The sequence below is a fragment of the Schistocerca piceifrons genome, chromosome 6 (genome assembly GCF_021461385.2).
Source record: "Schistocerca piceifrons isolate TAMUIC-IGC-003096 chromosome 6, iqSchPice1.1, whole genome shotgun sequence".
NCBI classification, from domain to species: Eukaryota; Metazoa; Arthropoda; class Insecta; order Orthoptera; family Acrididae; genus Schistocerca; species Schistocerca piceifrons.
The window spans coordinates 170,152,983-170,167,173 of record NC_060143.1 but is presented as its reverse complement, the minus strand read 5'-3'; the positions used below and the strand labels follow the sequence as shown (position 1 = coordinate 170,167,173).

Here is a 14,191-nt window from a genome sequence, read left to right as displayed (position 1 = left end):
ATGCATGTGGAAGCTTAAAGCTCTCCTCCTCCTGGCCCAAACATCTTGGGGTGCAGTCTGTATCACTCCATCTTTACCATGCTCTAGTCTTGTCCAGACTAGATTTTGGTAGTTGGGTTTATGGCTCAGCGGCTCCTTCCACTCTACAAATACTTGACTCTGTTCACCATTGTGGGTGCACCTGGCTATTGGTGCCTTTCGCACTAGTCCTGTTGACAGTCTCCTCGCAGAGGTGGGAATTCCTCCTCCACAAATATGCCAGAGCCAATTCTTGGTTTCTTACAAAATGGCCATTAGCAAATTCCCTGACCATCCTGTGTACCCTGTCCTCTTTGCTGACAACCGCCCATGTGTGGGATTGCCAGATGGAATGCGTTTTGCTTCCTTCTGTCAGGATCTCCATCTCCACTCACTGGAAAGCACCCCATGTATTTCCTTCCACACCCCCTCTTGGATGGTGCCTAGATCACGGATTAGGAGCTACCTATTCCAGGCTCCTAAGGTCTCTGTCACCCCTAAGGCATTCCAGGGTCTTGTACATGCCATCCTTGCAGAGCTCCAGGGTGCCACCATCTCGTACACAGATGGTTCTAAGACAGTGGATAAGGTGGGATACGTTTTCACTTCTCCTAATGGCTTAGAATACCACTTATTGCTGGGATCATGTAGTGTGTTTACAGCAGAGCTCCCGGCCATTCACAGAGCCTTCTACGTTTTTTCGTCAGACCTCTCTCCACAATGTTTTAATTTGTAACAACTCAATGAGCAGCCTGCACGCTATTGACCAATGCTACTTTTGTCACCCTTTGGTCTCTGCTGTCCATGACCTCTCTGCCCGTGGCCATGCCACCTGCTCAGTTGTCTTTCTCTTGGTCCCAAGTCACATGGGCATCCTGGGGAATGAACTGGCTGACCATTTGGCTAGAGAAGCAGATACTTACTCCCATTCCCTGTCATGATTCCAGCTGCCATAACTGAAATGACATCTGGTGCTCTACTGCTCACATTAATAAATGTCTTACAATCAAGGAGTCTACTGCAATTTGGCACTTTTCCTTCTGCTCCTCTCAGATGGAGTTCACTGTTTTATGCTGTTTACACACTGGTCATACTAGGCTCACCCATTGTTTCCTTCTGCGTAATGAACGACCCCAATAATGTGTTTGTGGAGCCAGACTGACAGTATCCCACATGTTGGTGAAATGTCCCCTTCTTTTAGCCCTTCGTGCTAAGTATAGTCTTCCAGATTCCTTAAATTTAATATTAGCAGATGATTCACAAATGGCTGAACTGGTCCTCAGTTTCCTTCATGAAAGTAGTTTTTATTTCGAGATAAAAGGTTTTGCTTTCCTCCTGGAGCAGGGGCAGGATGGTTGTTGTTGGGACATCTCTTCATGCCTTCTTGCTCTGGGACTCCATGACCACTCCCCCATGGAAAGACCGCTCTTTTTATCTGTCATTTTCTTTTTTTTAATTTGGTTTCAACATTTATGCCTTTTACTGTGTGTGTTTTAACTTCATTGTGTTATAATTTGACTCCCTTGACTGGATCAACCCATTTTTAGTGGACCCTCTGTGGGACTGATGGCCTCGCCATTTGGTCCCATAACCCCTGTTGATTAATTAATCAATCAATCAGTTCATAGAGACAAGTGCTATGCCTGGATGAGCATTGCCCTGTTGAAAAATTGCACCACAATATTGTTACATGTGAGTTAACACATGTCCGTGACATACCGATGTGCAGTTAGAATTCCCTCAGTCGTTACCATATCTTACCTGTAGTCATAATGAATGGCTCCACACACCATCAGGACTAACACAGCCGTAGTTCTGTAAAATATTGGAAGAAAGACACCTCTTCCCAGGTTGCTACTCTACTCACTAAACGTGGTTTTCTAGGGTAGTGCAGAACGATGGTTCATTGCTGAACACAAAGCAGCACCATTCATTGACAGCCCATGGCACCTGATCACAGCACCACTCCAAACACAATCATGCATGGAATGGTAATTCTCTTGTCTAGCTGCTGGTAGTCTTGCACCAGTTGTGCAGGATGATACAGAATGTTGCAGGGAGTCCATTACTTGTTCTTGGATGGCAGCACTGATGTGATGGGGTTACAATCTTCACATGTGATGGTCAGGTATGGTTGCCTGCCCTCACATTTCCTTATAATTAGCATCGAGCCATTTTCGCATCTGCGTGCCGACAGATCTGGATATTATACTATTTGACCAGCTGGACAAATGAGGATCCACAATGGCGCCCCTTTCAATCTCTGCCAGGTACTTATGATGCTGTCTTGCACAAATATGTGGCATCTCCATGTCCTTCACAGTTATCGCTCTACGTCTGATGCTATTCAGACCTCTTATGTATCCTATCAGGCCTGGTAAAAATGCGAATGTGCACTGGTGGCTGCTGTATCTATCACAGAGCGTTGCACCTCCAGTCATTTACATACCCGCCAATGGAGTATATGTGTAAAAGTTACCATCATTGTTTTTTGTCAGGCAGTGTACAAAGAAGGGCTGCATGAATGGTTTGTTTGACGCATGGGAAGGCATCTTGCAGGTATTGAAAAAGCTAAGCTGGCAGACAAAGATAGTTGCCAGCTATCCTGCGAAAGCCTACTTACAAAGTTCCAAGAATCAGCATAAAGTGTGGAATCTGAGAGTATATTACAACCAACTATGTATCTCCTCCATAGGGCTGCATATATAAGACTGAACTAATCAATGCACAGAAGCATTTAAGCAAGCATCCGTCCTCTGCTTTGTACACAAATGTATGGGAAAAAGCTCTAGTAAGTGACACTATGGGAAACACCCTTTGTCACGCGCATCACAGTTTATTTTTTGCAGAGCAAAGATGTAGCTGTGATATAGTGCTGTTTTGTGGGCAGAGTGGTTTGCAAGTTAACGTAAGTTCATACAATCCTAACATAGCTACCACTATGACCTCTCAGACAGTTAGGTCCAGGAGACAAATTAGACAAAATATGCCCTTCAACATATCAATATTCCCATGTCACATTTTCTTGTAGCAGATGGTCCACATATCACTGTAAAATACATCACGTGTGTCTAGGGAAAGAAAAATGATGTTTTCCTGAATTTTTACTAGTTTACTGCAATTGGGCTGTTGCTTGAATGAAACAATTCCTTATTCTTCTTTGTTAGACAGCACAAACTTTTAGCACAAACTTTACCAACAAGTGTTAAACAGGAACAAATGAGATTGAATACGTACTGCTGAAAGTGTCAGGCCTACTACGTAAAGAATTTAAATTGGTGACTGTCTAACTAGGAAACATGTTGCCATAAAAGAGATACAATTTATTGGTTCACACAGTGACATTAATAAAAATGCAGTGAAAGTGGTTTACATGTCTCAGACACATTTAACAGTTGAGTGCTTCAAAGGACCGTGCTGGCCTCAGGGGCCTGTGCATGCCCTTATGAGCACATCATCCATATTGGGTGTCACCAGTGTATTAGTGTTGCACATGCACGGCACACCTGTTAATGGTGGTCAATGGGTAGGCTGCCCCTGGCGGCCACCTCGAGTAGTTGTGAGTGCATCATTTGACTGTCAACGTGCATTACACTTACTGTAGTGACCGAATTATGTCTGCTGTGGGTGATAGGTGTAGCAATAGGTTGATTACTACACTCCTCCTGTGTGGGGAGAAAGACTTACATGTTGCAGTCCACGGTGCTGTGACTGAAGAGAAGTCCATGGTGACAGTGGTAGAGCTGGGGGGTGGGAGCCTAAGGTGTGGGAAGTTCCTGATCTGCCCAGACCAGCATGTATGTGTGAAAATGAGTGGGATGGGATCACTCCTAACTGCCTGTAAACCCCAGTGTGACTACTGGATAGGACAAGTGATGGGAGCGAGAGCCATTTGGATGTTGGAGTCCATGACAAGGGGTGCCGGCATGGGCAGTGAAGATAGCAGGTTGGAGAGGAGAGGCTCTGGTGATGGAGATCCCGTTTCTGTACTTGCTGATTGCAGCACTTTCTCAGTGCAGTGGGAGGCATCGGCACCTGCTGCAGGAAGCAAACTTGCTGTCAGTGCTGACGAAGCCACGACTGCTGGGGTAGGGGAGTGCAGCCAGGCCTGCTCAACTCCTGGAGTGCCCAGGATTAATGAAGAGGTGTCGGGCGAGGAGGGGTTCCTGTGTCCATCCTGGGATGCAGCTGGTTTTGGTGGCGTACCGTGAGTCAGTCTTTGGTGTGAACTATGAAGATGCAGTAACTGTAGTGCTTGTGGATTGTCTGGCAGCAAGAGATTGAGCAGTGTCTGTGGCTAATAGCCCTGCTGTAGCTCGGCAGGACTCTTGGGCCCAGTTGGCATTGTTCTGTAAGAGCTTAAAAAATGTGTGACCCCCTTCGTCAAGAAATCTTCCATGTACTCACACATTTGTATGTTAAACTATCAGACAAGGTGTTCCACCTCACCATTCAACTGTGGATGGAAGGTAGGTGCTTAATGTAGCAAATGTCATTGTGTATACAAAAGTCCTTGAAAGATTGTGCCATGAACTCAGGCCCATTGTTCAAAACCAGGGTGCAAGCAAGCCTTCTGTGAAGAATATCTAGGTGACAGGGGCTTGCCAGTCACTTCTGCTGTTGCAGATGGATGACAAATGGCATAAGAAAATGAGAAAAAGCACCAGTCATGAATAATCAAAAAGCGTCTAAAAAGGACCAGTGAAATCAATGTGGACTCTTTTCCGAGGCTGTGTAAGGGCTGGTCATTGCGAAAAAATCGTGCACGGCACCATCAGCTGACCTGAACATTGGCAGCAGCCATGATGAGGAGTTACACCTCCCAGTCAATGCCTGGTCAAAACATATGGCAGTGCACCAATGGTTTTGTGCAAGAGATCTCCCCCTCCTGTGACCCTAATGAAGTAGAGGACCTCCCACTGCAGACTCACTGGAACTATGATGCAGGGAGTATACTCTTCCATTGATATGCGAATAATACCATCCAAGAGGAAGAGGTGATGGCACAATGCAAAAAAATGCCAAAGTGGGTCCAATGCCCAGCCTGGTGTAGTCCGTATGACCTGTGGGAGCACTGGACCCACCACCACAGCAGAGAAAATACAGGAACTAGTGAAGGGGGAGCCATCCATGGTGTGCCTCACCTCTCTGTATCCAGTTGAAAATAGAACAGTTCCCCCTTGTGGGTCCGGGGATTAGAATAGGCCCGAGGTATTCCTGCCTGTCGTAAGAGGCAACTAAAAGGAGTCTCACACATTTCAGCCTTTATGTGATGGTCCCCTTTAGCGTTTGACCTCCATTTTTCAAAATTTTCCCGAAGAGCAAGCTAATTGGGGGAGGACACCTTACATAGTGTGTAGTGTCCATCGTGAGCTGAGACCTCTCGCGTCCTTCGTTGACATGGATCTGCACTTCTGTTCATTCTCCAGCTGTTGGGTGAGGTCACCCTCCTGGGTGCATTTTCCTCCATCCTCTGTGCAGTATCGCTTTCTGCACTGTCAACAATAATGGACTTCTTTACTCTTTTGTGCATGACATCCAGCACAGTAGCCAGTCCGTTGTGGTGGGGCCGCCAGGTGCCCTGTTGGTTGTAGCCCCCTGACCACACAGGAATCACTCTGCTGATGCCTGCACTATTAACTCTTCACATATGCCAAGAAGTAGATGCCCGGGAGGGCCCCTGGTCGGAGTGGATGGCATCATGGCGGATGACACGCTATGAAGCGTAGTACGTCATCTCTTGCTGGTGGTCAAACACCAGCAGTCTCTAAGAGATCAAGGTCTAACTTCAAAGCTAAGAAATACAACCACAAACCTCATATGTATGAGTGTTGATGGGAAATCTTTCTTCTCAATGAAACCTCAGTTTTTTGTGGAGCATTCAGAGGACAAGTTTGGGGAGGTGGAGGGCTTGTCCAAACTGCAGTCAGGGTTGGTCTTGATCAAAACAGCATCCTCTGCCCAGTCATGGGCACTACTTGTCTGTGACAAGCTGGGGGTGTTTTTGTTTCCATCACACCCCATAAGAACTTAAGTATGGTCAGGATATCATATTTCACAGGGACCTCCTTTTGCAGTCTGATGATGAGCTGCACGCCAGTTTAGAGCGGCAAGGTGTCCATTTCATCCGGCGCGTCCACTGGGGTCTGAGGGATAATCAGGTGTCCACCGGTGCCTTCTTTTTGGCCTTTGAGGGTGATACATGACCTGAGAAGGTCAAGGTGATGATCTACCGCTGTGACGTAAAGCCATATATCCCTCCCCCTATGCAGTGCTTTAAGTACTGGAAGTTCAGCCATATGTCTTTCTGCTGTACTTCGTGTCACCTGTTGGGATTGTGGATGTCCTTCACATCCCAATATTCCCTGTGCCCCACCTCCCACCTGTGTAAACTGTGGAGAGCACCATTCGCCTTGCTTGCCAGACTGCAGGATTCTCCAGAAAGAAAGAAAAATAATGGAATACAAGAACCTGGACCGACTGACCTACACTGAGGCTCTGAGAAAATATGAGATGTTACGTCCTGTCCATATGACGTCAACCTACGTCACTGCTACAACAATGGTTCTACCATCTTCCATTCTGCCGTGCACAGTTGGCTCTGAGCCGTCAGACTCCACCTGCCCCCTTGATGGTGGGGGCACTTCTCTCGCTGTTGCTCATGCACAACCTATTTCAGGAGCCAGGAGCAACGCCTCCTCCCCCTCAACCATCGGGGACGTCAGTCCTCACTCCCTCACTTCTCAGCTGGAGAAGCGTAACTCTTTTTCGGCTCCTCTCACCAGGAAGGGATCCCTTGGGCTACTCCCTTCCCAGGTTCCTACCAGTGGCCGCAGCAACCACAGGTAGCTGGTCATAGGGCTTCACGGTCCTCCTCAGTCCCTGAGACTGGATCAGTGAAGCCCTCCCAGCCAGACAAACCTAAGGAGCAGCAACAGAAACCTAAACAGAAATAGACCCCCAAGAACCAAGGCACTGCAGTGGCACCCACACCACCACTACCTACAAGCTCTGTGTCTGAGGATGAGGTGGAGATTCTGGCATTCGCTGAGGACCTAGATCTTGCTGGGCCCTCAGACACAATGGATGTTGATCGCACAGTTACTCATCTGCATCAGGTGACCCTGAGACATAGACTGCCACTTAGTGTTTCATGCCTTCCCAGTCTCATGATCATGTAATCCTGCAGTGGAATTACGACGGTTTTTTCCACCACCTGGCTGAGCTACGGCAACTGTTAAGCTTTACACATGCTTTCTGCATTGCCCTCCAGGAAACCTGGTTACCGACAATGTGAACCCCCTGCCCTCCGTGGCTGTAAGGGGTATTACAGGAACCGTAGTGACTATAATAAAGTGTCAGGTGGAGTTGTGTCTGTGTCCTGAACTCAGTATGTAGTGAACCTGTGCCCCTTCAAACCCTTCTTGAAGTTGTGGCTGTCAGGATAAGGATGACACAGGAAATAACTGTCTGCAATGTATATTGTCCTCCAGTACCCCTGAATGTATTTGCTGCACTGATTGATCAACTCCGTAAACCTTTCCTACTTTTGGGAGATTTTAATGCGCATAACCCCTTGTGGGGTGGCGCCATGCTTACTGGCTGAGGTAGGGAGGTCGAAAATTTAGTATCACAAATCAGCCTCTGCATCTTAAATACAGGTGCCCACATGTATCTCAGTGTGGCGCATGGCACATATTCAGCCATTGATCTCTCGGTTTGCAATCCTGGCCTTCTGTCTATCCACTGGAGAGCACATGACAACCTGTGTGGTAGTGACCACTTCGCCATCTTCCTGTCACTCCCCCGGCATCATGCCCATGGACGCCTACCCAGATGCACTTTAAACAAGGTCTTCACCTCTGCTGTCACTGCTGAATCTCCCTCACATGGTGCCATCAATGTTGTTGTAGAGCAGGTCACTACAATCATATCTGTGGCGGAAAATGTGATCCCTCGTTTTTTAGGGTGGTTGTCGCGAAAGACAGTCCCTTGGTGGTCACTGTAAGTCGCTGAGGCAATTACAGTGCATCGGCGAACTCTACAGTGACATAAGCAGCACCTTTCCCTAGAGCACATAATAGCCTTTAAGTGGCTTCGTTCCTGCGTTCGCCAGACGAAAACAGGAGTGTTGGGAGAGGTACGTGTCGACCATTTGGGTGCCATACATCACCTTCCCAAGTCTGGATGAAGATCAGGTGTCTTTTTGGGTACCAGACCTCAACATGTGTCCCTGGCATTAACATTTCACTACATGCCACAGTGACCCCTATAACATCCCATTTACAGAGTGGAAACTCCTCAGCACCCTTGCACATTGCCTCAACATAGCTCCTAGGCCAGATCGGATCCACAATCAGATGATTAAACATCTCTCATCTGACTACAAGTGGCATCTTCTCGTCATCTTCAACCAGATCTGATGCGATGGTGTCTTTCCATTGCAATGGCAGGAGAGCACTATCATTCCGATGCTCAAAGCCGGTCAAAACCCGCTTGGTATGGATAGCTACTGGCCGATTGGCCTTGTCAACTTTCTTTGTAAACTGCTACAACTTACATTGTGTCAGTGGTTGGGTTGGGTCCTGGAGTCACAGGGCCTACTGGCTCCATGTCTGGGCAGTTTCCGCCAGGGTCGCTCTACCACTGGTAATCTTGTGTCCCTCGAGTCTGCCATCTGAACAGCCTTTTCCAGACGCCAACATCTGGTTGCCCTCTTTTTTGACGTATGCAAAGCATATGACACGACCTGGCGACATCATGTCCTTGCCACATTGTATGAGTGGGGTCTCCAGGGCCCACTCCCGATTTTTATCCAAAACTTCCTTTCGCTCCGTACTTTCCATGTCCAAGTCGGTCGCTCCCATAGTTCCCCCCATATTCAGGAGAATGGCGTTCCACCGGGCTCTGTATTGAGTTTTTTTAGTTGCTGTTAATGGTCTAGCAGCAGCTGTAGGGCCGCCGGTCTCACCTTCTCTGTATGCGGATGACTTCTGTATTTCGTACTGCGCCTCAGTGTTGCTGAGTGGCGCCTACAGGGAGCCATTCACAAGGTGCAGTCATTGGCTCTAGCCCGCAGTTCCAGTTTTCAGCAGTGAAGTCAAGTGTCATGCACTTCTCTCGGCATTGCTCCGTTCATACATAACCAGAATTTTACCTTAATGACGATCCACTCTCTGTAGTGGAGATGTATTGATTCTTACGACTGGTTTCCGACACCCGATTGACTTGGCTACCTCACCTTCGTCAGCTTAAGCAGAAGTGCTGGCAGCACCTCAACACCCTCTGCTGCCTGAGCAACACCAACTGGGGTGCAGATCCCTCTACGCTGCTGCAGCTCTACAGAGCCTGTGTTCAATCCCGCCTTGACTACGGGAGTCTGGTTTATGGTTGGCAGTGCCCTCAACATTGCATTTATTCAACCCAGTGCACCACAGTGGCATTCACCTGGTGACGGGAGCTTTTAGAATGAATCCGGTGACCAGAGTCCTGGTGGATGCCGAAGTCCCTCCATTGGAGGTTAGGTGTGCACAACTGCTTGCCATTCACGTCACACACGTTCGTAGTTCTCCTGCACATCCGAATTACAGTCTCCTTTTCCCAACCACGGCGGTTCATCTCCCGCATCGACGGCCCAGGTCAGGGCTTACGATTGCAGTTAGCGTCCAGTCCCTTCTGTATGAACTGGAGTCCTTCCCATTACCACCTCTCCTCGAGGTCCATTCATGTACACCTCTATGGTGTACACCTATGCTGCAGATTCTTCTGGACCTTTTACATGGCCCTAAGGACTCCGTTAACCCTGTGGCTCTCCGCTATCACTTCCTCTCAATTCTCGACATGTACCAGGACCACGAAGTGGTTTACACTGATGGCTCGATGGCTGATGGTCACATAGGCTTTGCGCATGTTTATGGAGGACATACTGAACAGCACTCCTTACCAGATGGCTGCAGTGTTTTCACTGCAGAGCTGGCGGCCATATCTCGTGCTCTTGAGCACATCTGCTCATGCCCTGGTGAGTCATTTCTCCTGTGTACTGGTTCCTTAAGCAGCCTACAAGCTATCAAGTGCTACCCTCGCCATCCTTTGGTAGCGTCCATTCAGGAATCCATCTATGCCCTGGAATGGTCCTGTTGTTCAGCGGTATTTGTGTGGACCCCAGGACATGTCGGAATCCCAGGCAACGAACTTGCGGACAGGCTGGCCAAACAGACTACACTGAAACCGCTTCTGGAGATGGGCATCTCCGAAACTGACCTGTGTTCTGTCGTACACAGCAGAATTTTTTGGCTTTGGGAGACGAACTGGCATAACAGTATGCACAACAACCCGTGTGTCATCAAGGAGACTATGAGTGTGTGGAAGTCTTCCGTGCGGTCCTCTTGCAGGGAATCAGTTGTCCTCTGCTGACTCCGCATTGGCCATATGTGGCTAACGCATGGTTACCTCCTCCATCGCGAGGACCCACCTCAGTGTCGCTGGGGCTTACCAATGACAGTTGTCCACCTCTTGCTGATCTGCCCACATTTAACTGCTCTGTGGCGTATTTTTAACTTTCCCAGCACCCTACCTTCAGTGTTGAGTGACAATGCGTCAACAGCAGCTTTAGTTTTATGTTGTATTCGTGAGGATGGGTTTTATCATTTGATCTAAGTTTTAGTGCATGTCTTTTGTCCCTCTGTGGCCTCCACCCTAGTGCTTTTGAGATGGAGGTTTTAATGTGTTGCAGAGTGGGGGGCTTCTCCTTTTTATTCTCATGGTCAGCCAGCCATGGTAATCTACTCTCTTGTTTTGATCTCTTCTACATGTTTCTTGCATCTCTCTGTGGTTTTCTTGTCCGATTTTGTACATTTTAGTGTTTGTTTGCCCTTCTGTCATTCTTGTGGTTTTCTTCTTTCTTCCAGCTGTGTTTTGTATGTCTTGATTATTTTACTCCCATCCTTGTGGAATTATTTTAATTGGAATGAGGGACCGATGACCTAGCAGTTTGGTTAACCACAAATTAAGTAACAGAAAGTACAACTGACCTGTAAACTGTGTTGGTCATAAAGTGGCCAAGAATAGGAATCTGTTGTTTGTTATCACTTACCAGTTGACACTCAACACGTGCCAATGATGGGAACCATAATGTGATATAATTCTGAGAGTTGAGTAGTACACCATGGCCCCTATGTCAACTTCCAGGATTAATGGCTGATCTATAACCCGAACAGGCCATGAAGACCCCATAGTACTGACTAGCCGCCATGTCATCCTCAGTCCATATGCGTCACTGGATGCGGAGTCCATAGGTGTCACTGGATGCGGATATGGAGGGGCATGTGGTCATCACACCGCTCTCCCAGCCGTATGTCAGTTTCCGAGACTGGAGCCACTACTTCTTAATCAAGTAGCTCCTCAGTTTGCCTCACAAGGGCTAAGTGCTCCCCGCTTGCCAACAGTGCTCGGCAAACCAGATGGTCACCCATGCAAGTGCTAGCTCAGGCCGACAGCACTTAACTTCAGTGATTTGACGGGAAGCAGTGTTACCACTGCAGCAAGGCCATTGGATCCACCACTCACACTTCCATGAAAAGTTGGTTCTAGCTTGCAGAATGTGGCAAACACATTGACGGAATGTTATGAATATCAACATACATCGATTCCTGCAATGACTCCTGAGGGGATAGGGTTTAGAGATAGGCATACCTCTGCTGTGTGAATTTTTCTTTCTTTCTTTTGTTTTTCTTTTTAACGTTTATGGTGAGAGGCTCTCCGCATGGCACAGGTTGCCCACTTGTGCTGTATGAAACGAGGTTCACAAAGAAAATGGTGTTCACTGTTCTTGCTTCTGACAACATGTTTGTCAATGTCAGCCCAGTGGCTTGTTTGTACTGCAGCTACGTCTTCTTTCCCCCAGCACACTAGGCTCCATTTGCCGGGGCTGCATACTGTCAACAGTGGTGACATCAGTCCAGGCCTCTAGTTGGTGGCCCGTGTCGTGGGAGTCCTCAGACGACTGTGCACAGTATTCATTTCAAAATCTTTTCATATTTAGGGTCCTCAAATTGAATGACATGTTGACACATCTCCTTAACTGTGGTGGAACAGATGATTGCATCTCTGACCATGGTGTCCACATAAGACTCCTGAGAGTTAGCTGTGACCAACCAACACTTTCAAGTGAGGCTGTGGAGCTCGACTGTTCAAGCCTGATGTGACTGCTGCGACAGTTAGTGACATTGGTAGAATTCAATACACATAAGTGTATGCTTTTGGCGATAGGAGGAGAGTAAACTAGACATGTCGTAAACTGACATTGGTTCTTGTGGAGAAACTAATTGGCACAGTGAATGATATATAAATGGAGGTTTCACGATAAGAAAAGAGCCTTACAGTCCTCTGCGTTGGCCCCCAGAACACCATGAAATGTTCATGAAGCTGCTTCTTGTAAATGCCCCATGCTTCCATGGATTCATCTTGGGGGGACAGCGGCAGGTGAGCCTGGGTCAGTGTTGTCAACAACCATTTCAACACAGCTGTGTGTGCTTGCTTGCGTGCTGTTGTTGCAGATATGACTGGAGTAAAGCCTCCATGGAAGAGCCGTATGACAGAAAAACTACAGAATCTGTAGGACATGAAAGTTTCAACCCTTGAGATTGACATTTATGCTCTAAGTTGAAACATGAGGAAATATGCAGTTGTAAAAGAGATACAATTTATTGGGTCATGGAGTGAAGTCAACAAGAATACAAGAAAGTAGTTTACACATCTCAAACTGATGCCCGTGGAGGTCTGTGCATGCCCTTACAAAGATGCTATCCATGTCAGGTGTCGCTGGTGTAGTGCTGTGCACACGTGGTGGACCTGGTGGGTGGTGGTTGATGGACAGGCTGCTCCAAGCAACCATCTTGAGTAGTTGCAAGTGTGCCGTTTGAATGTTGGCACATACTACGCTTGCTGTAGTGGTCCATTTTATGTCTGCTGTGGGAAGTAGGTGGAGTAACTGGCAGGTGATTGGGCGTTAAGAATATTGTTAAATTGCATAATTTCAGAAGTTTTAATCTGGATGTAAATGTACTCAGTAAACTAACTTCCTGATGAATTTATGTCATGAAATGAGTCTGCTTTTTCATTCTCAGTTTGCAGCAAACATTAACTCCTAAATGTTATTTGTTTCTGCCAGTAATGATCGGTTTCAACTGACAAACTGCCTATTGGCTTCTGTCTCAGGTTCTTCGGCTGACACTCATCTGCTGATTTTACTGACATTTCGCCAACACAAGTGGCTGGCATTGTCAAAGCTTCACCCTCCATTGCCGGTGGTGAACTGGATGGGTGAAGCTTTGACAATGCCAGCCACTCGTGCTGGCAAAAGTCAGTAAAATCATCAGATGAACGTCGGCCGAAGAACCGGAGACATAAGCCAATAGCCAGTTTGCCAACAAGTGGCCACGAAAGCCTTAACAATTTCAGTTTCAACTGAACTGAGATAAACACAATCACTCGTGTCAAGTCTCACATGATACAGAGTCTTATGTAACATATGTAGCTAATCCAAGAACAGCACTTGTTTGCTAACTTTTTTTTGTTTTCCTTTTATTATTTCAGTGATACTTTTTTTTGATGAAAGAAAAAAAGTCTTCCAGCCTGGTGCAAGCATTTTAATTTTATAACACTGTTTTGATTGTATGTCAGTTCCACTGCTTGTTCCATAAAAAAATAGGATTCAGGAATTCCATGTCAGTGGCACAAACCAGTATCTATGGAGTCAGTCCTTTTTATGCATTGGCATACTGTAGTTGTGTTAATCAAGATAATGCTTATACTGTAATGTCACTGTTAATGTTTGTATTAAAATTAGAGGCAAATTTAAATGTGCTCCACAAATTTTTCAGGAAGCAAAAGACGCAAAGATTCTGGAAGCAAGAATATTTGCGAGCGAGAGTGGAACAGGTGTTGCTGTACTAACATCTTCCTATCGCATATTTTTAGTCAACAGTGTACTTGAACCAAAGGTCTACAGACTTCCGGAAATTCCTGGTAATAATTTTATTCTAATGAAACATTTTGCTGTGTTTGAAAGCAGTTTGTGTGTGCGTGTGCGTGTGTGTGTGTGTGTGTGTGTGTGTGTGTGTGAGAGAGAGAGAGAGAGAGAGAGAGAGAGAGAGAGAGAGAGAGAGAAGAGAGA

General features: G+C 46.9%; 1 protein-coding gene across 2 annotated transcripts in view; it reads left to right on the top strand.

Moving 5' to 3' along the window:
* The window catches only part of LOC124802912 (vacuolar protein sorting-associated protein 16 homolog), a 202,616-nt gene that overhangs the window by 32,223 nt on the left and 156,202 nt on the right, over nucleotides 1–14,191 (top strand). For both annotated transcript variants that reach the window (XM_047263982.1, XM_047263981.1), the window contains exon 3: nucleotides 13,899–14,043. In XM_047263982.1, coding sequence (XP_047119938.1) covers nucleotides 13,899–14,043 — 145 coding nt within the window. The remainder of the gene's footprint in view (nucleotides 1–13,898; nucleotides 14,044–14,191) is intronic.